Source organism: Phocoena sinus, chromosome 11, assembly GCF_008692025.1.
Source record: "Phocoena sinus isolate mPhoSin1 chromosome 11, mPhoSin1.pri, whole genome shotgun sequence".
NCBI lineage: Eukaryota > Metazoa > Chordata > Mammalia > Artiodactyla > Phocoenidae > Phocoena > Phocoena sinus.
The window spans coordinates 56,924,967-56,948,502 of record NC_045773.1 but is presented as its reverse complement, the minus strand read 5'-3'; the positions used below and the strand labels follow the sequence as shown (position 1 = coordinate 56,948,502).

The 23,536-nt window shown below is 42.6% G+C and overlaps 1 protein-coding gene across 2 annotated transcripts in view; it reads right to left on the bottom strand.

Annotated features, from left to right (window-relative positions):
- The window catches only part of NEK10 (NIMA related kinase 10), a 305,942-nt gene that overhangs the window by 259,818 nt on the left and 22,588 nt on the right, over window positions 1-23,536 (bottom strand). For both annotated transcript variants that reach the window (XM_032649886.1, XM_032649885.1), the window contains exons 5-7: window positions 17,068-17,198; window positions 14,331-14,429; window positions 493-577 (exon numbers count right to left, since the gene is read on the bottom strand). In XM_032649886.1, the coding sequence (XP_032505777.1) occupies window positions 493-577; window positions 14,331-14,429; window positions 17,068-17,198 (315 nt within the window). The remainder of the gene's footprint in view (window positions 1-492; window positions 578-14,330; window positions 14,430-17,067; window positions 17,199-23,536) is intronic.

Below are 23,536 nucleotides of genomic sequence, written 5' to 3'. Positions count from 1 at the left end.
GCTCACCTCTAACTCAGGGTCTGAGGCTGGACTCTGGGACAAGCATGGCTCTGGAGCAGCTACCAAAGCTGCAGGCCCTGCCTTTCCCACTCACTGCCCCTGGAGCCCCCTGAGGAAGCCCCCACTTGTCGCCGCTGACTTTGACCTACTGAGCTGCTTGGCATAAACATGCTCGAAGGTGTGGCCAAGTGTACACCTCTCCAAACTGACTATGGTTTAAAATGCTAGGAGATAATGCAAGCATAGACCCGAAGTTCAATCCACTTCATCCCATATGTAATAGAGTAGAAAATATACAGGTGTTTTTGTCCCCATTAAATCACTTCTCTCCTATCATTTTAAATAGCAGGTGAGATACTTCCCAAATTTGGAAACTACTGAGTTGTGAGAGAGGAAAAAAAAAGTTACCATGCTCTGCTTCAAAGAAAAGCCCACCAGGTTTTTTTTTCATCTTCAAACAAGTAAAAAATATTTTTATTTTTTGCAACCAACCTGATAACGTGGATCCCTCATTAGAAGTCTCAGACAAATTAATACTCTCAGAAAATGAAGAGATGGGGCTCGATCAACCCACTCTCTGGAAGAAGAACACAAGAGAGAACATGTTTGTTTATGTTTAAAGGCCAACGTGACAGTTTATGAACTATGCAAGAAGAATAAAAAACATCTAAAGGAAGAGCATTAGTTTATCTCAAACAGTCTGCAATAGGGACTGTTATTTGATTCTTGAACACTTGACACATTTTAATGCAAAACACATAGAAACTGTCATTGTCACTACAAAGTAGAGGTCCCCAAAATTATTTGGTTCACAGGGACCTTACTGACTCATGGCAGCCCCTGACCAAAAGAAATAGCTAAAGGGTTAAACTTTAAAAGACTTGATACCCTGATAACTTAGTATCCATTTGAAAAAATAATACACAGACACTAAAAAAAAAAAGTATTTTTATTTTATTCTTAATCACATTTACTTACTGATGGGGTGTGTGCACCTGTGGACACTAAACAACTTCTCCAGCCTTGGAATCAGATCTAACACCATTACCTCCATTCCCTCTTCCACCTGACTTTCCCAGGGCACTTGCTTTTTATCACAGTAACCACTGAAAACCCAGCTACAGAAAAGTAAGCCATCATCTAAGGGAAGGCAGTACAATCTAATGTGGAAACTGTAACTACCTGAGTAGTTTGCACTGTGTCTGACAGATGTTGTGTATCATTGCTGTTTTCCTCGAAATTTAAAAATATCCCACAACACCCCTGGGGGTTCTCTGCAGCTCCCAGGGCACTTCAGCGCTCCCTGTGGGAAACATTGTGATGAAATATTTTCTTACACCTTAGATCAGTCTTCCTGGAAGCAGACTCTTCCATGAAGATTGGTGTGCGTGTGAGTGATTGAGGACATGCTCTCGGGGAGTCCACCTGGAGTGGAGAGCAGGGGTGAGGAGTGGGGAAGCCAAGTGGGCAAGGGCCCTTCTGTGCCAGCCTCACCTCCAAGGACCCCCCACCCCGACGGAGGCAAGCACCCTGGTTTTCCTGTTCCCAAAACGGCTGTCACAGTGTGTGTGGAGGGTGCTGCAGCAGGGACTAGGGAGCAAGTTCTCAGGCACTGCTGCTCTCCGGGCCTGCGGGCAAAGTGGACTCAAAACTCCAGAGCGGGGTGCCAGGGCCCAGCCGCTCACATGGACGCTGCCACCCAGTCCCTGACTGAAGCCCGAGTCACAGGGGCCACCAGCACAGCTGGGGCTCACTGCAGGCACGGCTCGCTCAGTGGGTTCCAGCTCGAGGGAGCAAAGTGGTCGGCGCAGCACCCCCGTCACTCTGGGGTGGGGTCATCGGCACACCCAGCACCAATCCCAGCTGCTGTGCCTCCGTGAGCAGCTTCTACTTCACTGCTCAGCTTCTCTGTGCCAGTTGGAGTTAGTAGTAAAAAAAAATTCAAACTGGGAAAAATTTTCAGGCTGCTCCAGTGTTGCCACTCAGGCTGCAGAGCGTGAACACTGCGAAGGGCCTTTCATGGCACTATGTAAGGATGTTTCTGCCCAAGAACCTGTAGGAACAGAGCCCAGGCTGAGGCCGGGACCCACGGCTTCCTGAGTCTCAGCTGACAGCACGTCTGAAACCGAATTCATGCCCCCCCCGCCCGCCCCCCCCACAAACACGCCTCACCCCTCCAGGCCTCCAGTTGATCAGACCGAAACCCTGGGTGTTTTCTCACCTCCTCTACTTCCCTCACATCTTTCATCCAATCCGTCAGCACATCCTGTCTGCTCTACCTTTAAAATATCTCCCCATTCCCACCACTTTGAGGTAGGAGGTAGATGGGCCCCTGGGCTGAGGAGCTGGAGTTCATCAAGCGAATAAATTGGAGCTTTGTTTTCCCTGGACACACCAAGGACAGAGCTAGTGACAGGAGCTGAGCTCTGAGGGGGAGTAAAGAGATAAAACGACCACATCTATCACTACTGAAGTCAAGGAAACCTCCCTGACTGCACATGCGCAGGAAGGCTCCTTTGGGGTCAAAAAGGGGCGCCATCATCCCATAACAGGTGCTGTCAAACCTCCGTTAGCCTCTGCACTGGAATCCATCTTGGCAAAAAGATGTGCACACATATTGGGCAGGGCAGTAGGACAGGTCAGGTGTGGGGAAAGAAGCGAGATAACTGGCCAGAGCAGAAGGAAGACCCAGAAGAACCGCCCCATATAAATAATTTAATCGCCTCTTTATTGCACTCCTCATTCAGTAGGATGCCCACACCCTTTCCCTCCAGGTGTGTACTCCTGTTTTGCTTCTGTCTAAATACACTGTTTCTCTGTGTGTTCTCCACATGTTGTGCTGTGTCTCTAATAATAAACTTTGTACCTGTTTTTGCCTCCTTGATTCATTCTTGCTTTCAAACAGGGGCAAGAGCCAGGGGAACTTTGCTTCTAGCCTCCAGCCCCTGCTGGACTAGCAGCTAGGATTCCTGGTTTTCATCCAGGCTACGCAGCTCCAATTCCTAGGCAGGGAAATAGGATCCCGCTTCAAGACCACTCACCGCTGTCTCTCCGAGATCAACTTCTCACTCCCCCGTCTTCTATGACCCTGGTTCAAGCCGCCATCATCTTTTGCTTGAACTATTGCAAAAGCCTCCCATCTGGCTTTCTTGCTTCCATCTTTGTGCCCAACTTCAATCTTCACACATCTGCCAAGGAGACAAACACCCTCCCCTGCCCTCCTCCAACAGTTCTCCTCTCACTCAGTCCTCACGGCCCCTGAGGCCCTACAGGACCCGGCCTCCCCACTGCCTCTCAGACCTCATTCCCCCCGTTCTCCACTGCCCCCACCCATGCTCTCTCAGACACACTGACCCTCTCATAACATGGCTGGGCTGGGCTTGGAACCTGTGCCTTTGGTGCTTCCCATGAAGCAGACTTCTGTGACTTTTTAACACTGGAACCTCCCATACAACTATATAGATGTCCTCCGACATGACATGAGGCCAGTCACATGCAGTTGTTCTAACCAAAGTGTATGTCAAGGTGCAGAAGCCACCAACACAGCACAGCCTGGACTCCTGAGGTGAGGAAGGGGGTCTGAGCACTGCCGAGCACTGGACCTGCCTGCATCACCTGTGGAAGTTAGTCCCTGCCAGGTGACACATCTTACACTGCCCTCCAAACTAGTCCAACAGTGGCACTGGGTGCAAATGTTAACAAAAACCTAAAACAAAATGTGTCTGCTATTTCATACATAGCCAAGAAAAACAGAGAAAGATAATGGAAGCTACTTTGGACTAGAATCCACATAATTTCTCCCACCCTCTCCCACCTCCACAGCTGAGCTGGTTGTACATCCAGCAAAGTTAGGATACTTTAAAGATCTGCCCCTCAGTCAAGTGAAGCATTTACTTGAGCTGCAGTCCCAAGCCAACCCTTGCATGGTTTGTCCAATATTGATCCTTGACATTTGGTGGGAAATTCAGCTTTGACTCTTCCACAATCGTGAGAAATTCAACTCTGTCCCAAACCTGCCCATCTCAGACCTGAGTGCACGAGACACACCCTCCTAGAAGGCAAGCCAAACATCTGTGGTTCCTGCCACTGGAGGTGTCACCCCCAGCCCAGCCCCCTTACACTCTGCCCCAAGCCACTCACTGTTTCTTCCATCTACTAACTTAGCTCATGGGAAGGAAGTTGGAAATATGTTTTTCCCATAGCCTTATATTCCCAAGGATGTTTGACTGCTTCTTATAAATTAGAGCCCCCAGCAGAGGCCTGGCTCTGCAAATAGAGGTTGAGCAAGATGTCCCAAGAACATCACTGGCTGGGAGTCACTCCTCCTGCCATCACCAAGGCTCCTGGCAAGAGCTGCCTGCCACAGCCACCAGCAACATCACAGCCCTCCTATAGCCAGGGCACCACGACAGTGACGCCTCTGCTACGGAGGCAAAGTTCAGTTTCTTCTGAAAATAAAGGCAGGACTCAACCCATCCAAGGCCTGCAGCCAGGCAGAATTATCCAAGGCCACAGTGGGAAACTGCACTATATTTCATCCTAAGTTCCTTGTACTGGGAAAAATAATGCAAATTTGAAGTACCTTTTGAATTTAAAACAGTCACCTCTGGGAACACTTGTAAGGATGTGGTTGTTCTGAGGCTCCTATTAGAGAGAGAATACCTTTAATCTCATAAGTAGAGGGATGGCGCATGACTAGTTTCCCTTCCAGGTGCTGGGGTCAGCTAAAGATAGCGTGTAGCCTGCAGTGCAGTGCAGACACTACATCCCAAAGATCTAACAGGAATAATGATCCAGTTGCAACAGCTGCTGGTAACCTCCCGAGGTTTAATGCTGGCTGTTCTTCATTATTAAGAGGAGAAGCCATGGGACATACTGAGAGATGACTCACACTACAAATATGTGTGTACTGAAATTTTTCCTGTTCAGAATATACAATCTTCATGAGGAAAGTCCATGGCCTTTCAAATGTTTTTTCACATTAAATATGAAAAGGTTTTTTTGTTCTGTTTCTTCTCACCTCCAAAAAAAAAAAAAGAAAAGAAAAAGAATTCCGGAATGGTTTTTGTTTTGTTTTTACCATAAAAGGAGTGCAAACAAATGAAGAGTTCCAGAAAAATCTCAAAGTTCTGTTCCAAGCAAATGGCAGTTTTTTGTTCTACAATTTAGAACTGTGGCCCAAAGCTATTAATATTTCTATGTGATTCTGGCCTATTGCAAATGTAAATAGAATTCCTGGTGTCTGGGTCCTACAGGACCTCCCCTCTGAGCGCTGACCTCTGAGGAGCAGTTGTTCCCTCCATGGCTTCCAGCCCTCAACCTCCCCCCTCACCCAAGGACCTGGCTCACTGACTGGAGCTCTGCTGTTCATGGGGAATGGCATGTTCTGTAAGGTGATATAGAGCTCTGTTTGCCAAGAGTCGGGGGACTAGGAAACACACTGAGTCTAGTGTAAGCAGAGGATTACAGAGAATAATAATGACAGACTCTAAAGATGGCTGCCTTTGTTTGACTGAGGAGGAGCCAGGTGACTTGTCCAAGAGTGCGCATAGGTAGCAGAGCTGGGCCCTGACTCCCAGGCCAGGGCTCCCGCATCCCCCACCTCCACCTGGCACAGAAAGGGGCTCTTAGATACGTCTACTGCGGGGGCAGGCATGTTCTGCACAGTGGTGAGGGGTCTCCTGAGGTAGCTCTGAAAACCTTGTCTTTCGGCAAAGACAGTGTTTCCCTGGAGGCTGTGTTCCAATAGAGTAGCTGCACAGCAGCAGATTCATGACCAGGCAAATATTTATCCCCTCTTCTGACTGAACTTTTGCCACTGCTTTCACAGGACTATTACCACATGGCAGTATGACCAGGCCCCACGGCCTTTGTCCACGACCACCTGCCACATCGCTTTCGGCATCAGATGCCATTTTCTGCTATCAGTATAAAAAGAGAAGGAAAAATGGTACCACCAGAGACATAGCATTTGAAAAGAGGGTAGCTGGGGTTTCACCTTCCCATTCAGTTGAAGAAACCAGTATGTGATGTGAGAGTCACAAAGCTGCAGGACTGAGCACTGAGAGTCACACGGTCTGGGGTAAACTCCATCCAGGGGCTGATGCAAATGCCAGAGGTCACAACCTCAGCTGGCTCTCACCCAGAAAAAGCAGCATCTTCAGAGGAGGTGTTATTTAGATTGCCCTTTTCATTAACGCACAAAACAACCACCACCAAAAAACTACCACCTTTCACTAAAAATTTAAAAGTGGAGAAATTCAAACCTGTTTCAGTATAAATATTACCTCAAATTCATATGACAGAGCCCTATTTTTTTGGATAGTTGTAAAAGCAAAATTCACATCAAAATAGACATGTAAAACTTAAAAGGAATAAGAAAACGTGAAGAAATGAATTATAAATGAGTATTCAAGGAATATTTACTGACTTGTTCCACTATTCTTAATGGGTAGTGTCATCCATTAAACCTGGCCCAGAAGAGACACCCAGTCAGAGGTCCATCCAATTCATCATGTTGGTCCCAAAAGTCAGACAGATATTGAGTAGAAAGGACTGTTCTAGCTGTTTCTTCTCCATGGCTGGTGAAAGTTTCAGAGATTGAATGCTTTCAGATATTTGTTGATCACCTCCTGGGAGCCAGGCACTGTTACATGCCCAGGACTATAGCCTGGACAAAACCATGCCCTTGTGTTCACAGAGGTTACCATTTAGAGAAAGAAGACCAATAACACACACAAACAAACAAAACTGCACATCAGGTGGTGACCAGAGAAAAACAACCCTAAAGTTAAGGGTTTAGGGAGTCCTGAGAATGCTATTTTAGGAGAGTCAGAGAAGGGTTTTCTGATACGGTTAGCATCTGAGTGAACTGAGGAGTGAGTCAAGGTCAGAACAGCGAAAGAGTTAAGTATCTAGCTCCTGAGCAAGAGTGCACTGGTTTGCGCAAGGAAGCCCTTGGGGGCTGGAACAAACTGAGCAAAGACAGCGTAATGGGAGCTGAAGTTACAGAGGTGGTAGGGGAGCCAGTTCTGTAGGTCTTTTGTAGAATAGGAATAGGGATTTTGGACTTTTTATTCTGCAGAGTCACAGGAAGGCTTTAAGCAGAGGACAGACATTATGTGACAGAAATTCTGAAAAGACTCTTTTCGATGTGCTGTTAGGAACATCATACCATAGGGAGTCAAGGGTCAAAGCCAGGAGCCCAGTTAGCCCACTGCAATGGTCCAAGCAAGACACAGTGGCAGCTAGGACTAGGTTAATAGCTGGGAAAGACTAAAGTTGAGAGGAAGGCAAGTTGAGTAAGAAAAATCAAAAGTCCCGTTTTTGGCATGTTAGCTTTGAGATGCCCAAAGAAATCCACCAATCAATACATGAAAGAAAAGACTAATTTATAGCAGGAGAGAGCTGTACTTTAGTCTCTCAAAGCAAAGCTGATAGAGGAGTTCAGGAAAGGGTGGACTTTCATAAGTGGGGGTTTTGGGGGACTGATTGATTTTAGCCATGGAAAGGGGATTCCTGGAATGTGTTCCAGCTTACTCCCTGGCTCTCAGAAGCTCATGTACTGATGGGAAGTTGTCACTTACTGATTTGGTCAGGTTTAAAACAGGTTCTGGTGCTTATGTATGGCCAACAAGCAGTCCTTTCCTGGGAAGGTGGGAACATTTTAATTTCATACCTGTTAGACATCCAAGTGAATGAGTTTCACAAGAAGCAATAGTAGAAAAGAGAGAACATAATTACTCAAGTGACACTTTTCTGTGGGGTAAACCTGAAAACCAATTTTAAACATATTGGGTTGGCCAAAAGGTTTGTTCAGTTTTTTTCCATAAGATGGCTCTAGTAGCACTTAGTTTTCTTCAACTTCATTCGAAACAATTTTGTTAGATTGTATGTGACAGCTGTCATATCAGCATGCATTTGAAAAGACATCAAAATTGGTGAATTTTTGTGTAGCCATTTTAATATTGAAGATGGAAGAAAAAAAGCAACATTTTCGGCATATTATGCTTTATTATTTCAAGAAAGGTAAAAACACAACTGAAACGCAAAAGAAGACTTGTGCAGTGTATACAGAAGGTGCTGTGACTGATCGGACGTGTCAAAAGTGGTTGCGAACTTTCGTGCTGCCAATTTGTTGTTGGACGATGCTCCACGGCTGAGTAGACCAGTTGAAGTTGATAGCAATCAAATCGAGATATTAACTGAGAACAATCAACATTTTACCACATGAGAGACACTCAAAATATCCAAATTAAGCATTGAAAATCATTTGCACCAGCTTGGTTATGTTCATCACTTTGATGTTTGGGTTCCCCATAAGTTAAGCAAAAAAAACCTTCTTGACTGTATTTCCACATGCAATTCCCTACTTAGAAGTAATGAAAAAAATTCCGTTTTTTAAACAAATTGTGATGGGTGACGAAAAGTGGATACTGTACAATAATGTGGAATGGAAGAGATCGTGGGGCAAGCAAAATGAACCACCACCAACCACACCAAAGGCTGGTCTTCATCCAAAGAAGGTGATGTTGTGTGTATGGTGGGATTGGAAGGGAGTCCTCTATTATGAGCTCCTTCTGGAAAACCAAACAATTAATTCCAACAAGTACTGCTCCCAATTAGGCCAATTGAAAGCAGCACTCAATGAAAAGCATCCAGAATTAGTCAACAGAAAATGCACAATCTTCCATCAGGATAACGCAAGGCCACATATTTCTTTGATGACCTGGCAAAAACTGTTACAGCTTGGCTGGGAAGTTCTGATTCAACCGCCATATTCACAGGACATTGCACCAACAGATTTCCATTTATTTTAGTCTTCACAAAATTCTGTTAATGGAAAAAAATTTCAATTCCCTGGAAGGCTGTAAAAGGCACTTGGAACAGTTCTTTGTTCAAAAAGATAAAAAGTTTTGGGAAGATGGAATTATGAAGTTGCCTGAAAACTGGCCAGTGGAACAAAAGGGTGAATACATTGTTCAATAAAGTTCTTGGTGAAGATGAAAAATGTGCCTTTTATTTTTTCTTAAAAACCAAAGGCACTTTTTGGCAAACCCAATACTTTGGCTAATAAAGAACCAGAGAATCAGCAAGGCAGAGGAGAACACAGTACCAGTCAAGGTTGTGCCTCAGGCCCTCAGCTACTGGATCTCTCAAATGAGGTGGAATGGATTTTGTCTTCAGGGTCTATTCCAGCTCTAATTGGATGACACTTTTGTGTGTGCATATATACATATAGTGTGCGTGTATACACAATTTAAGTTTGGGATAAACTCTAAATAACATTTTAGGAGAAATTAACATGCAAGAGCTAGATATTTCCTCCAAGTTAGGAATCAGCTTGAGGCCTACAAGCTTATTTTCTTCCTTTCTACATTTAATGTTGTGAAACATAGAACAAAAGGGAGACAAAAAGACAAGATTCTAAAGGATTCTAATTCTACTCTGCATAAAAGCACATACAGTTGAGGAGATTTGTTCAAGATGGCAGAGTAGAAGGACGTGTGCTAACTCCCTCTTGCAAGAGCACCAGAATCACAAGTAACTGCTGAACAATCATCAACAGGAAGACACTGGAACTCACCAAAAAAGATACGCCACATCCAAAGACAAAGGAGAAGCCCCAGTGAGGTGGTAGGAGGGGCATAATCACAATAAAATCATATCCCATAACCACTGGGTGGGTGACTCACAAACTGGAGAACAATTATACCACAGAAGCCTACCCAGTGGAGTGAAGGTTCTGAGCTCCACGTCAGGCTTCCCAACCTCGGGGTCTGGAAACGGGAGGAGGAATTCCCAGAGAATCAGACTTTGAAGGCTGGCCAGATTTGATTGCAGGACTTTGATAGGACCAGAGGAAACAGAAATTCCACTCTTAGAGGGCACACACAAAGTAGTGTGCACATGAGGACCCAGGGGGAAGGAGGAGTGATCCCATAGGAGACTGAACCAGACCTACCTGCTAGTGTTGGAGGGTCTTCTGCAGAGGTGGGGGGTGGCTGTGCCTCAATGTGGGGACAAGGACACTGGCAGCAGAAGTTTTGGGAAGCACTCCTTGGCATGAGCCCTCCCAGAGTCCACCATTAGCCCCACCAAAGACCCTGTAGCCTCCAGTGATGGGTTGCTTCAGGCCAAACAACCAATAGGGAGGGAACTCAGCCCCACACAACAGCAGACAAGTGGATTAAAGTTCTACTGAGCTCTGCCCACCAGAGCAACACCCAGCTGTACCCACCACCAGTCCCTCCCATCAGGAAGCTTCCACAAGCCTCTTAGATAGCCTCATCCACCAGAGGGCAGAGAGCAGAAGCAAGAAAAACTACAATCCTGCAGCCTGTGGAATGAAAACCACATTCACAGAAAGACAGACAAAATGAAAAGGCAGAGGACTATGTAGCAGATGAAGGAACAAGATAAAACCCCAGAAAAACAACTAAACGAAGTGGAGATAGACAACCTTCCAGAAAAAGAATTCAGAATAATGAAACTGAAGATGATCCAGGACCTCGGAAAAAGAATGGAGGCAAAGATCAAGAAGATGCAAGAAATGTTTAACAAACACCTAGAAGAATTAAAGAACAAACAAACAGAGATGAACAATACAATAACTGAAATGAAAAATACAGTAGAAGGAATCAATAGCAGAATAACTGAGGCAGAAGAATGAATAAGTGACCTGGAAGACAGAATGGTGGAATTCACTGCTGTGGAACAGAATAAAGAAAAAAGAATGAAAAGAAATGAAGACAGCCTAAGAGTCCTCTGGGACAACATTAAATACAACAACATTTGCATTATAGGGGTCCCAGAAGGAGAAGAGAGAGAGGAAGAAATATTTGAAGAGAAAATATTTGAAGAGATTATAGTCGAAAACTTCCCTAACATGGGAAATAGCCACCCAAGTCCAGGAAGCGCAGAGAATTCCAGGTAGCATAAACCCAAGGAGAATCATGCTGAGACACAGACACAGAGTAATCAAATTGACAAAAATTAAAGACAAAGAAAAATGATTAAAAGCAATAAGGGGGGCTTCCCTGGTGGCGCAGTGGTTGAGAGTCCGCCTGCAGATGCAGGGGACATGGGTTCGTGCCCCGGTCCAGGAAGATCCCACATGCCGTGGAGCGGCTAGGCCCGTGAGCCATGGCCGCTGAGCCTGCACATCCGGAGCCTGTGCTCCGCAACGGGAGAGGCTACAACAGTGAGAGGCCCGTGTACCGCAAAAAAACCCAAAAACAAACAAAAAAAAAAACTATGAAACTTAGATATATTTTATCTTACATTTAACAAAATTTAACTTATAATGCAACTCTGCCCTAATGACTAGAAGAAAGCAAGAATGGGTTCTGCTGACACTTTTTGGCATATGTTTTCTGACAAAGTCATATAACATGATCCAATTTCCTCGAATTTACTTTTCACTTTTGCCCCATAAAAGAGGTTCATTTCTGCAAATATATTAGAAAGATCCACCAATTTTTCCTAATGCCCTCTCCTATTCTTTGCTATTCAAAACATGCTTTTCTGAAGTTCCATCCTGTCACCTTCCTTGTAACTTCTACAATTGTCAAGCCGTCTGATTCTGGCAGGGCCTCATCTGTCAGATCCCACCAGTTCAGCACCATCACTTTCAGTAACTTCATGGAATTCTACATCTTTAGCCAGATTCCCTAGTTTGTTTCACAAATTAGATTATGTTTTATTTGTATTATATTACAGAATCTTCACATCAGCTGGCAATCAGCAGGGAATGGACAGACAGGGGCTTCAGAGGAACAGTTACACAAAAGAGATACTGGAGTAGGCCGACTGTATAGTAGACAGTTAACTGGGAAATGTGTCAGTTTTGTAACAATTTTTACTTCCCTACATAACCTCATAACCCTTTGTGCTTTCCTGCACAGGCAAATGAGATGAAAAAGAAGTGGGTATATTTTCTAATGGCAGACTCTACTGTGGACAAATGATCTTAGGGCAGAAAGAAAAGTTAGAAGATGAAAATTCATTTCCATACCCTGCCACTCATCAAGATTCATTGCCATGTGTAACCCAGAGTAACCTCAGGTTCAGTGCTTGCCCTTTGAGATCTACTGTGAGATCTTGCCTTATCTGACTCTGGGTTAACAATTCTTGTCTCATTTCAGATGCTGCTTGGTAATTTTATTTCTGAGAATAAAGGCTCAATCACAGGTCAACCTTAGGGAAAAAACCCGGAAAAGGGGGTATCCAGAAGTGTGGTCTAGGGGAGACTGCAATTGGGGAAAGTGAAATAGAAGAGGGACAACAAGAAGAATGTCAATTGGGCATAAGTAGATGAGACTAAATTCCCAGTCAGCCATATTCTCAGGGTAAACTTGAACAGCATAACATCCAGAATATGCCCAACCTTATCTATAACCAGAATTGGACCAAAGACCACACCCCCACCCCTGCAATCTAATCCATCCCTTGGTTGCATTAATACAGTTTATATTTATTACATTTTCTTTGTATTGAGATGCTGGGTAACTGGCTGATCAGAGTGAGTCCCTACGAAGAAAGGGACCACATGTCCTACTCATCTTTGTATTTTCACCCTCTCTTCCTTCTCCACCACGTGCTCCCTCTCTTCCTTGCACATAGTGATGATCAATAATTTGTTTATTGAATTGAATCCAAGCCTTCCAGGCAACATCAAATTTGATGCTCACAAAGAAAGAGGATAGGAAGCCATACCAGGAAAGACCCTGAGATGTAATTCTTCTATTAGTCTAAAGCTAGAGGGTAAAGAAACAAAAAAAGGTAGTTCTGACCAAACAAAGGAGGTTATCTGGGGTGAGAAACAATGGAAGACCTTTGTACTTAATCCATCTTTTACCCAACCCTGCTTTTAGAATAGAACTGAACAAAACAACCTCTCAGCAGTGAAAGGATGACATAAAAGGATGCTCTTAATGTTCAACATTGCTAAATTCCTTCTCCTACTATGAAAGCAAAGACATTTATAATCATCGCTTCCTGGTTTAAAGATTTCCAGGGACCCATCATGTTGCAAGCCCGTAACTCCATCCAGTCTAAGATGCCTCATTAATCACTAAGAATCTGAAAAGGTCCTGACAAGAGATCTCTTGACTTCAGAATTGTTAAGATCTCTTTCAACGGCTGGATGCCAACCCTTACCCTGTTGTTTTCCCTAACAATTCCTGCACCCAGTGCCTTCAGTGCAGAGACACAGTAAGGTCTCTACATCCTTAATATAGGAAATCTTCTGCCTTCACCCAAAGTACCAACCTGACAAATGGCCTACTGGACATCCACTGAGGAGTCTATGATAGCTGTCTTCAAAACAAATTAAAGAACTTCATTTTCCAATACCATTTCAGGCATAATTACTCTGCTACTAACCATTGCTCTACTCTCATCAAGCTCAAGAAGAAACAGTCTAGGACAACCTCAGGTCCTTGGCAAAGGTCATTAATCTTTTAACAGTCTTTGAGTATATTGTCAAGACCTGAGCTGTGACCAAATTACATAACCTTGGTAAAGATTCTAGGCTTCTTGTATCATCTGAGCAAGTCTAATAATCTTCTGCTTAAACCAAGTAAAAAGGCATGACAGATGCAGTCCCAACCTTGGATTGTTTTAAACTAAACCAATGTACTTGGCAGTCACTGTCCAGTACATAAATATGCAATACTAAATAACCCATCCAAAAGATCAAATCATTAGACCACCACTTAGACTGTATTTAGGGATGCTTTTCTACTTACAGTCACCTACAGCACTGGACCAAGTCAGAGTTTTATTTCGGCCAGGCATTAAATTATTAAGATATTTCCTATTTTCCAGAATAAGGGTAATTTTTCCCATCTCACTGGAACAGAATTCAGATATCTCAATCAAGCCCCAAAGTGATGGAGAAGATTCAAGGTTCTTCATGGACTTTTCAGCCAGTGCTTGTGCGGAGAGAGTCTGGGCTTCCCGGGAAGAGTATAAGGCCATGTCCAACCATGAAGGATGTTGGGAACCTCCTTCTCCCAACAAAGTCTGCTCCCAAAGTCTGGCAGCAGCATAGCTCTCACTGCAAGCAACCCAGAACAGAGAGAAAATCTCATTTTGCCTGTCTATCATAAAATTCAGCTAAATTCAGGTCTAACCAGAGTGATCTAAATGAGGTCATCTGCAATGCCTATTCGTTCACCTCCTTTGAAATGGTCTTTGCTCTGTTTTGCCCTTTGAGCATGCTATGTTCAGTCTTGTAAACTGCTTCAAACCATATGCTAGAAATAAGATATATAAAATATGCCATTCTTGGGCAAATGTCTTTTTCTTTCCTGGGACAATCTTACCTGCATATGAGTCTATTTTTCACCAAGGCTGTAAAAATCTCCTGAAATAGTTTATGCTGGGGATGTGTGCTGAAATTTCTCTCATTCTTGTAGTTTATACTGAGATGAAACAAACAGAAAAGCATTTTATAGTAAAAATTATTTAGGCTGCCTCAAAATTACCAATGCAGAGAAAGATCACCTGTATGCATGAAGATATTGAGGGATTTTGGGGATTCAATATATCATCAAAGCAAGTATCAGTTGTTAAAACATGAAGTAGAAATTCAATTATAAAGTTAATAATAAAGATTATAGCATATATATTTCATTTTACCACATTAACTAAATTATTCCCTATAAACATTTAAGAGCTAAAACTGGTGTGAGGGAAGAAAAGGGCATATGGAGAGAAAGAATGACTAGGCACATGATCTAGACAGCCATGAAACAGGCAGACAAGAATCCCTCCCTTTACTACCCACAATGGCTCGTGGCCACTCTAGTTGTTAACACCACTGGACGCCATGCATATTTCCTTGTGGTCAACACCACTTCAACTGTGGTTGTGGATTGTGGGTGTGGGTGTGTATACAACAAAGTTGTGAGATATTCTAGCTTCAGTTTTTTCTTTCCTGATATTACAGCCATCAGAGAGGTTAAAAATATCCCAAAGCATTCCACTTTAAAACTGGGAAAGGATAAGAGGTAATGCACAAAAGGGTCATATCACTATGGAATATACAATACAATATTTTTGTGCCCATTAAAATAGACCAATTTAAGCCTACCTAGGTATGTTGTAAAGCTGTTTGAAAAGTGACTCGGAGCAAGTTTTGTGAATGGAGACGTAGTGCTCAAGTCACATTCTGCTTTAAAAGTTGTAACAAATACAGATAAATTAAAAAGAAAAAGAAAATAGACCAATTTTAAGATCTAGGAGAAATACGCTGGAATTACATGGATGCACCACCTCAGAGGCAGGTTTTGTATCCTTATTATTGCCATTTGTTCTGTTCTGCCTTCACAGTCTTTCAGGTGTCATGGGACTGACTTGTGTCCCTAAGTTAGCCAGGGCTGTCATTTCTTAGTACATGGACATGGGCAGACTATTTTTAAAGAATTTTGTGTTCCTCACTAAACATGTATTTTAAAAATATTAACTCATGTAACATCATGTGATGTTTGTGGACTATTAAAGTCATTGTCATAAAATAACAGGGAAACAAAACCTAGGCCAAATAAATAAATTATCATTCTAGAATATTTATTTATATATATATATTTTTAAATTTTTTAACATCTTTATTGGATTATAATTGCTTTACAATGGTGTGTTAGTTTCTGCTTTATAACAAAGTGAATCAGTTATACATATACATATGTTCCCATATCTCTTCCCTCTTGTGTCTCCTTCCCTCCCACGCTCCCTATCCCACCCCTCTAGCTGGTCACAAAGCACTGAGCTGATCTCCCTGTGCTATGTGGCTGCTTCCCACTAGCTATCTATTTTACGTTTGGCAGTGTATATATGTCCATGCCACTCTCTCACTTTGTCACAGCTTCCCCTTCCCCTTCCCCATACCCTCAAGTCCATTCTCTAGTAGGTCTGCATCTTTATTCCCATCTTGCCCTTAGGTTTCATGACCATTTTTTTTTTAGATTCCATATATATGTGTTAGCATATACGGTATTTGTTTTTCTCTTTCTGACTTACTTCACTCTGTATGACAGACTCTAGGTCCATCCACCTCACTACAAATAACTCAATTTCATTTCTTTTAATGGCTGAGTAATATTCCATTATATATATGTGCCACATCTTCTTTATCTATTCATCTGTTGATGGACACTTAGGTTGCTTCCATGTCCTGGCTATTGTAAATAGAGCTGCAATGAATATTTTGGTACATGACTCTTTTTGAATTATGGTTTTCTCAGGGTATATGCCCAGTAGTGGGATTGCTGGGTCGCATGGTAGTTCTATTTTTAGTTTTTTAAGGAACCTCCATACTGTTCTCCATAGTGCTGTATCAATTTACATTCCCACCAACAGTGCAAGAGGGTTCCCTTTTCTCCACACCCTCTCCACCATTTATTGTTTGTAGATTTTTTGATGATGGCCATAGAATATATATATTGATACTTCATGTCATTCATTATTTACATGACACTTAGTGCCAAATGACCTTAACAAACTGTAAAATAGGGAGAACCAGCTCCTGGAAGGAGGGTGGCCCACGACAATGTGCAGCTTCTAAGAGGTCTCCATGGCAACAGGAGAGCAAAACAGGGGCTGACACTTTCATTGTGAAAGGGGAGGGTGATGCTTCAACTGAAAGCCTCATGGCCTTGACAACCACAGCCTTCAGCCATCACATCTGCTCACAGCAGGTGCTTCTTTATGCCTCCTCACAGCTGGCAAGATATGCACCAGCCAAAAGCTAAAGACAAAGCTTGTTATCAGCGTCGTCAGGTCAACAGCCTGAGCCATTTCTTCATGGAGCAAACACTAAATGTATGTCAAGAAGGTATCCTGAAACTCCCACGTCACTTTCACCTGCAGCCATTCAGCCTGCTATTCACACAGTACTTATGGGAACAGGTTAAACACTAATTAAAATTATTAAACTAAGAATCCCCATGGTAAATTTTAAAATGGGTTTTAAATTTTAGCTCCTGTGACAAACTTAAATAAATCTTTGGGCTAATTAGCGGCCCAGGCTGCTGAAGGTGAGGGACATACTGGATTTCTTACCTAAAATTTTCAAGTTCAATGGCTTCTGTGGACTCGTGCCACTGACCTCGAGCTCTGTGTCCACCCACCCTGATGGCAGGCTCAGACTTCGTCATGCTGCTTCTGGCACTATCGAAGTTAACGGCTGGAAGCTACAGAAATAAAGGCACAGAGGACTTGAGGATGACAATTCAGCACAGGATAAAGACAGTCACAAAAGCAGAGGCGACAGTGAAGGGAATGAGTGTTTCCCCGAGCCAACAATTAACAAGTTAGCTATGTCAAATGTAGGAGTTTTCCAAGATTTAGACATCCTTGACATAAACATTTACTCTCTCTATCTTATGCTGCTTTTTCTTCATAGCTTGTAACACCACCTGATATCTTACAGTTATTTATGTATTTTCAGTCTCCTTGGTTATACTGTCAGCTCGACACAAGCAGGAGCTTGCCTATCGCTGTTCAGTGTTGTATCCCTAGTACCTTACACAGTCCTGGGGATCCAGACCTGGGGGAGGCCTGGGCATTAGGCGCTTTTGCAGCTTCTTGGGCGATTCAAACGTGCAATCAGAACAGAGAGCTGACAGATACAGCTAGAAACTCTCTGGCCTAGAGTGGAGCCCCAAACTGAGAATGAGTCATCTTCACTCATTCTTCATCCTTACCCGTCACGTACACTGCTTGCCAACTGTAAGAGTTATAAAGGTAAAGAGATTCTATCACTTTTAATCAGTCTGAATATCCTGATTCCTCAATCATGTTTATAAAAGTTATGAAAATATATTTTAGAATTAACCATAAGAAAAGGAAAAATTTACATTAACTAAAACAATTTGAGCATGCCCCCATTTACAGTATTAACTGGTAATTATTTATATAGTAAACTGTGATGTTATCAGTATTCAAGTAGTGTCACTTACCAACATTTACCTATAATTGGGATAACCCTGAGAATTGTTTCTTGTACCACAGCAAAGTTGAACGAAGTGCAGACAAATACCCTATTCTTTCCAAAGTACAAATGAGGAATGTTCTATAATTAGCTAAGATTTTACAGATGAGGTACGGAAAGCATAGTATAACAAAATAAACTTTTATTTTCAGTAAATCATTCTGTCCTATATATTATAATTATCAAATAATGCTACAATATGCTGTGCTTGTTGTCCTGTTTCATCAAAGCATTTGATAGAAGTCTGCATAAAGACATGGTTTCCTCACCTAAAGAGAATATGCTGGACTTCCTACAAGGCAGTCAGCTGATAGATACATTCTAATAAGGGCGTTCTTTAATAGGAAGCAAACCCTTCTTCATCATATGCCACCCATAGTTGAATTCTCAAAATATTAATAATAAATCTTATATCCTGTAAAACTACATTTCTATCTCAGTTCAGTGGGCCAATCCACAGCCACCACAAGACAACACAATGCTCAGTGGTTAAGAGAATGAACTCTAGGCCAGATGCCCTGGGTTGAAATCTACTCTTAGACAACTGCATGATCTTGAAAGTTACTTAATCTCTCTGTACATCAGTTTCCACATCATTACAATGAAAATCATAATAATTCTATGTAGTTCAAAGTTATTATGAAAACTAAATGACTTAGAATTTATAAAGCACTTGCTATGTGCCAGGCATAGCTCTCAATGCTTTATACTCTTTTAATCCCCCAAATTATTCTCATTGCACAGATGAATTTGCTAAATAAATGAGATTTGACCTTCCAAATTAGATGATTAGACGTCATAACGCAAATGATGCTAGACATGAAGTCACAGCAATGAGTAGACTGTCCTGTGTTACTCAGAACGTGGAATGACGCAGAAAACAAGAAATAGGTTTTCCAGGCCCAAGGGCTCTCAAACCCCCTTGCCGTCACCACAACTGCCAGAATAGTGACTGCCAAAGAGAAGGTAGCCAGCACAGAGAGAACAAGCCCAGTGCACTCCAGGGAGAGGGCAGAAAGCGGCAGCAGCTTGCAGCCATTCCCTTCGGCAGCAGCACGGGCAGCTGGTGTTGGGAATCCACTCATGCACACGCAGTGGATGAGAAAGACTTGACATCTATAGCTGCAAAGACCAGGAACTTAACAGGAGAATCTATAAGCAACCAGCCTTCTTCAGATAAAAGTAACGTGAGTTTGAAACCCAGTTCAAAGCTTAGAGCCTTTTCTCTTGGCTCCCCAGTCCCTTAGGCTCTTTGTGAATCCTTTATCTACCACATAAGTAGGTCCAGTGAAATCTCACCATCTGAAATAGCCACAGTCGGGGTATCCAGAGTGAAAAGGCCAGGTGAGCAGCCCCTTACAGACTTCTGTCATGTTAAGCCATTAGTTCTGTTAAGATACACTACATCCGATGGGTTATTTTGGGCAACTCAAAATCTGAATTTTCAGCATCATAAATGTAGCATAACACAAATTCATATAGATAATTTAAAAGTGTGTCCCCTCCTACAAATGACAGACTTATAGACTCTCAGATTTTAAAACTTCCTCGAAAGGCACAGGATTCAGCCCCCAATCATCATCACCATCATCACCACCATAATCATCATGATGACGATGATCATCATCATGATCACCATCATGATTATCATCATCACCATCAACACAGATAACACTTGTGTGGTAGTTACCACATGCCAGGCACTGTTCTAAGTGTTCTGCAGGTTTAAATCTATTTAATCCTCATAACGACCGTATGAGGTAAATACCATTTTATGATGAGAGGACTAAGGCACAGAGGGCTAAGTGACTTAGGGCCCATAGTTCACAAGGGGCACAGCTGGGATTCAAATCCAGGCAATCGCCCTTCCTCTACAACACTCTCAATCCTCCAGCATCTCTGATGTATCGTCAATGATGAGAAACACTATCTTGAGTCAGCCCATTTGCTTTTCAGAGTCTTACTCTTGCCCAAGTTTTCCTTCAGGCTGAGATGAAAATCTGTCCCCCTGTGTTCTTTCCCTGTCTTTCAGCCCAGCGTCATCTCCTTTTACAATGTTAGATTTGACTGTAAGTCCACATAAAATAAATAAACAAAAAATTGGGGTGAATAAAAACAACTCCCCAAGTTGTAGGTGCATTAAACTGGTCACCCATCCCAGAAAGCATGCAGTGTAAGCATGCATCCACTCCTGCCCAGGAGCATGCTGCGGACACAGCTGCTGACCACTTTTCAGGGCTCAGCACACACAGCTCCTGGAGATCGCCTGCCCCAGCCTCCCTGGTGGAGCCAGTCACTGCCTCCCCAGTGGCATTACTGTGCCAGTCTCTCTTACAGCACTTATCACAATCCCATACTATGTCTGCACGACACATCAGCCTTTCCCCCTGAATTTGGCCACCCTGAGGGCAGCATCACATCTGTCTGTCTTTCTGTTCTTAGCACCTCTCACAGATCCAATGGGAATGGGATACCTACTTTACCTACTGTGGAATGGGAAGTTCACTTCATCTCCAGTCTCTTTGCTAAACTGATTCATCTCCAGGCAAGTTCATTCGCTCAGCGCATGTGTTGCAGACACATCACTTGCCAGATGTGTGAGACACTGGGTATATAGTGAGCAGGACAGCCACAGCCTCTTCCTTCTCAAAAAGTTTACAGCCCAATGGGGGGGGGGGGTCGGGGGTCATCTAGCAGTAGAACACACAGCAAAATGAGTGAACAAGGGTTTGTTGTGGTAGAAAGTAAAAGAGAGATAGGGTGGGTCCCGGACCAGGATGCCTGGAATATTCCAGAGTATTCCAGGCAGATTTTTGCACAGGCTGGAAGGCAGAGAAAAACTACATGTGCTCTAGAAAGTGGCAGGTCTCTGAGCAGCTTGAGTAGCATGAGTGGAAAGGAAAGAGACTAGAGATTCAAGTGAAGGACCTTCCTAAAACTTTGATCATGTCACTTCTGCCTGGAAATTTCAACCTTCTCTGTTGCTTATGTGATAGATACAAAATTTGTAGATAGGCCTTCAGACATTGCACAGTTTCTTACAGCTTTATTTATCACTACTTTCAACAGAAATGTCTAGTCACCATTTTGCTTCAGTGCATGTTATTTTCTTTCCTTCAGATATTTGATTATTTTACTCGCTTCACCCAGAATGTCTTTCCCATCAATTCCACCAGGGGACAGCCAGCCCATTTCCCAAGAACCATGTCCTTTCCTGTGACTTGAGCTAAAAGTGGCCTCCTCATCCTCCTCAGAATCTGCCCAGCCACTGCCCATGCCTCTCCTACAGGATTCAAGTGTCCACTGGCCGTGGAAACCATAACTGCCGTTCCTAGTCCTGGTGTCTCAGAGCACAACAGTGCCTTAGACTTTTTCTTTCCACAGCATCTATCAAGACCTCTTTTATTTCAAGGCAAGTAATGGGCCTGTAATGAATTATTTTTCTATCTTTCTTTCATCTGTTTTTTTTCCTAATTGCAAACCAATTTCTCAGCTCCCTATGGTTTTAAATGTAGGAAAAAAATTTAATTCCAGCTCAAGGCAAATTATTTCAAGACTTGTGAAAATCTCTGGTGAAACCTCCAACCAACTTTATGATTTTACTTTGCTTCAACAACCCTGGGGCAATTCTTTTTCTTGAAGTATTTGGTTTTACTGGATTATGATTATTCTTACCCTGCTTACGATGAAAGGGCTCCTCTGCCTCAGTGTGTCTCTGTCCCCACTTCTGTGACAACAGAACTGTCCTCAGAACAGCAGTCTCTAAGATGGTGAAGCAAGGTACGCAGAGACTCACAGAGCAAACGGGATGAGAGCGAAAGTAGAACACGGGAACAGACGCAACAATGGGGAAGGGCTTGGCTCATTAGAAATTCAGATGAAGGACATCCAGTTCTTGTAATACTCTGCCCAAACCCACAAAGTACACTTCCCCCTGCAACTGCTTAATTAGCCATCTTGGTTCATTTGCAAGTGACAGGTCAGTTCTTGTTAGAACAGAAATTCAGGTGAGTGGGCCTTAATCCCCAGGCTTCCCTTTTCAAACTGACTGCTAAAAATCTTAGAGCCTAATGTGTGGCCAACTTGCATATTTTGATGGTTATTTCCTCTGGACTCTGAGTCTACTTTGTTCCCAAACCTTGCTTTTCTTTTATGATAATCTGAGTACTTTACATATCTTCATAAGCCACCTTACACTCTTTCTGGAGCAATCAAGATATAAACAAATTCTTGATTTATCCTCTCCAATATCTTTCTTCTCCTATAAATGTCTCCGCATTATTTTACAGAAAGGAGAATAGGGTGTTTAGAATAACATTTATTATTTCAAAATCATAAATGCATGAAAGTTTTATAAACAGAATTAAGAATGAATTTTGTCACCCTCAAGACATTTATATAAATGAGCAGTTATTTTCATTTTTTTCTTAGAACTATGCACTTTCTGAATAATTCAAGCATTACAAACATGCATTTTTGAACGTATGAAATATTTTACAAAAAGATATGCCATGTGAACTTTTCAGACAACAGACTGCAAATTCTAAAATTGGTTAAAGGTGGCAAAACTCTTAAACTTACTTTAAGTCTGCCAGGTGTTAGCAAGGGAGTGGTGTTGAGAGAAGGCAGAACAGATCCAGTGATCATGGACTTCAAAACTGGACAAGCAGAGCCCAAACCCACCACTGGTGTCTCTTTGACACTAGCCAGGTGGTTATACGTATCCATGAGGTCATCTAATTTTTAAGTTACAATTCAATTTGGTGAAAACTGATCAAGAGCTCACCGAATAGAGGATACGGTGAACCGGAAGCAAAAGTCAAAGCTGGAAACGTATAATCTCTCAGGAAATTAGAAATGTAGACAAGTCTTTCCAAAGCACAGAAAAAAATAATGCTATAATGTTGAAAGAAGGTACTTTGGGAAGAAAGGGATCACTTCTGGAATGGAAGATAAAGGAAAGCTTTTTTATGGAGGTGCTATCATTAGATCTTGGCCCTGGAAATAGGTAAGATTTTATAGAAAAGAAACTTGCGAGAAGGACAAATTTGAGAAAAAGCAAAAAGTAGAAATATTTGACATTCTGGTTACATCTTAGGATGTACAGTGAGAAAGAATGGAAACTATTGATACAACCAAATCTGTATGCTGAGTCACTGTGCTTCCTTTACTAAGAAACAGTGAACTTGATGTGTGGCACCCACTCATGACTATCAGTGAGCAGTGGGCCAGGAAGACCATTTTAGCCGTGTGGAGACGGACAAAGAGTAAGTGATGCTGAAATAGACAGATGAGAAGAAAAGAGTTCCTGGGGTTATAGGCTTAAAAACAGAGAAGAAGGAAGAGGAGAAAAATATTTTAAATATTTGATTTAAATATTTGAAATATTTGATTCTTAAAATATTTGATTCTTCAAATCAATGCTTATCCAGCTATTTTTTGAATTTAACTTCCCAAGTCATTTAAAAGACATCTCAGTGGTTAGAGGCACACATTGCAAAGATGGAGTATTTGGTTAGATCTGTACCTACCATTAGT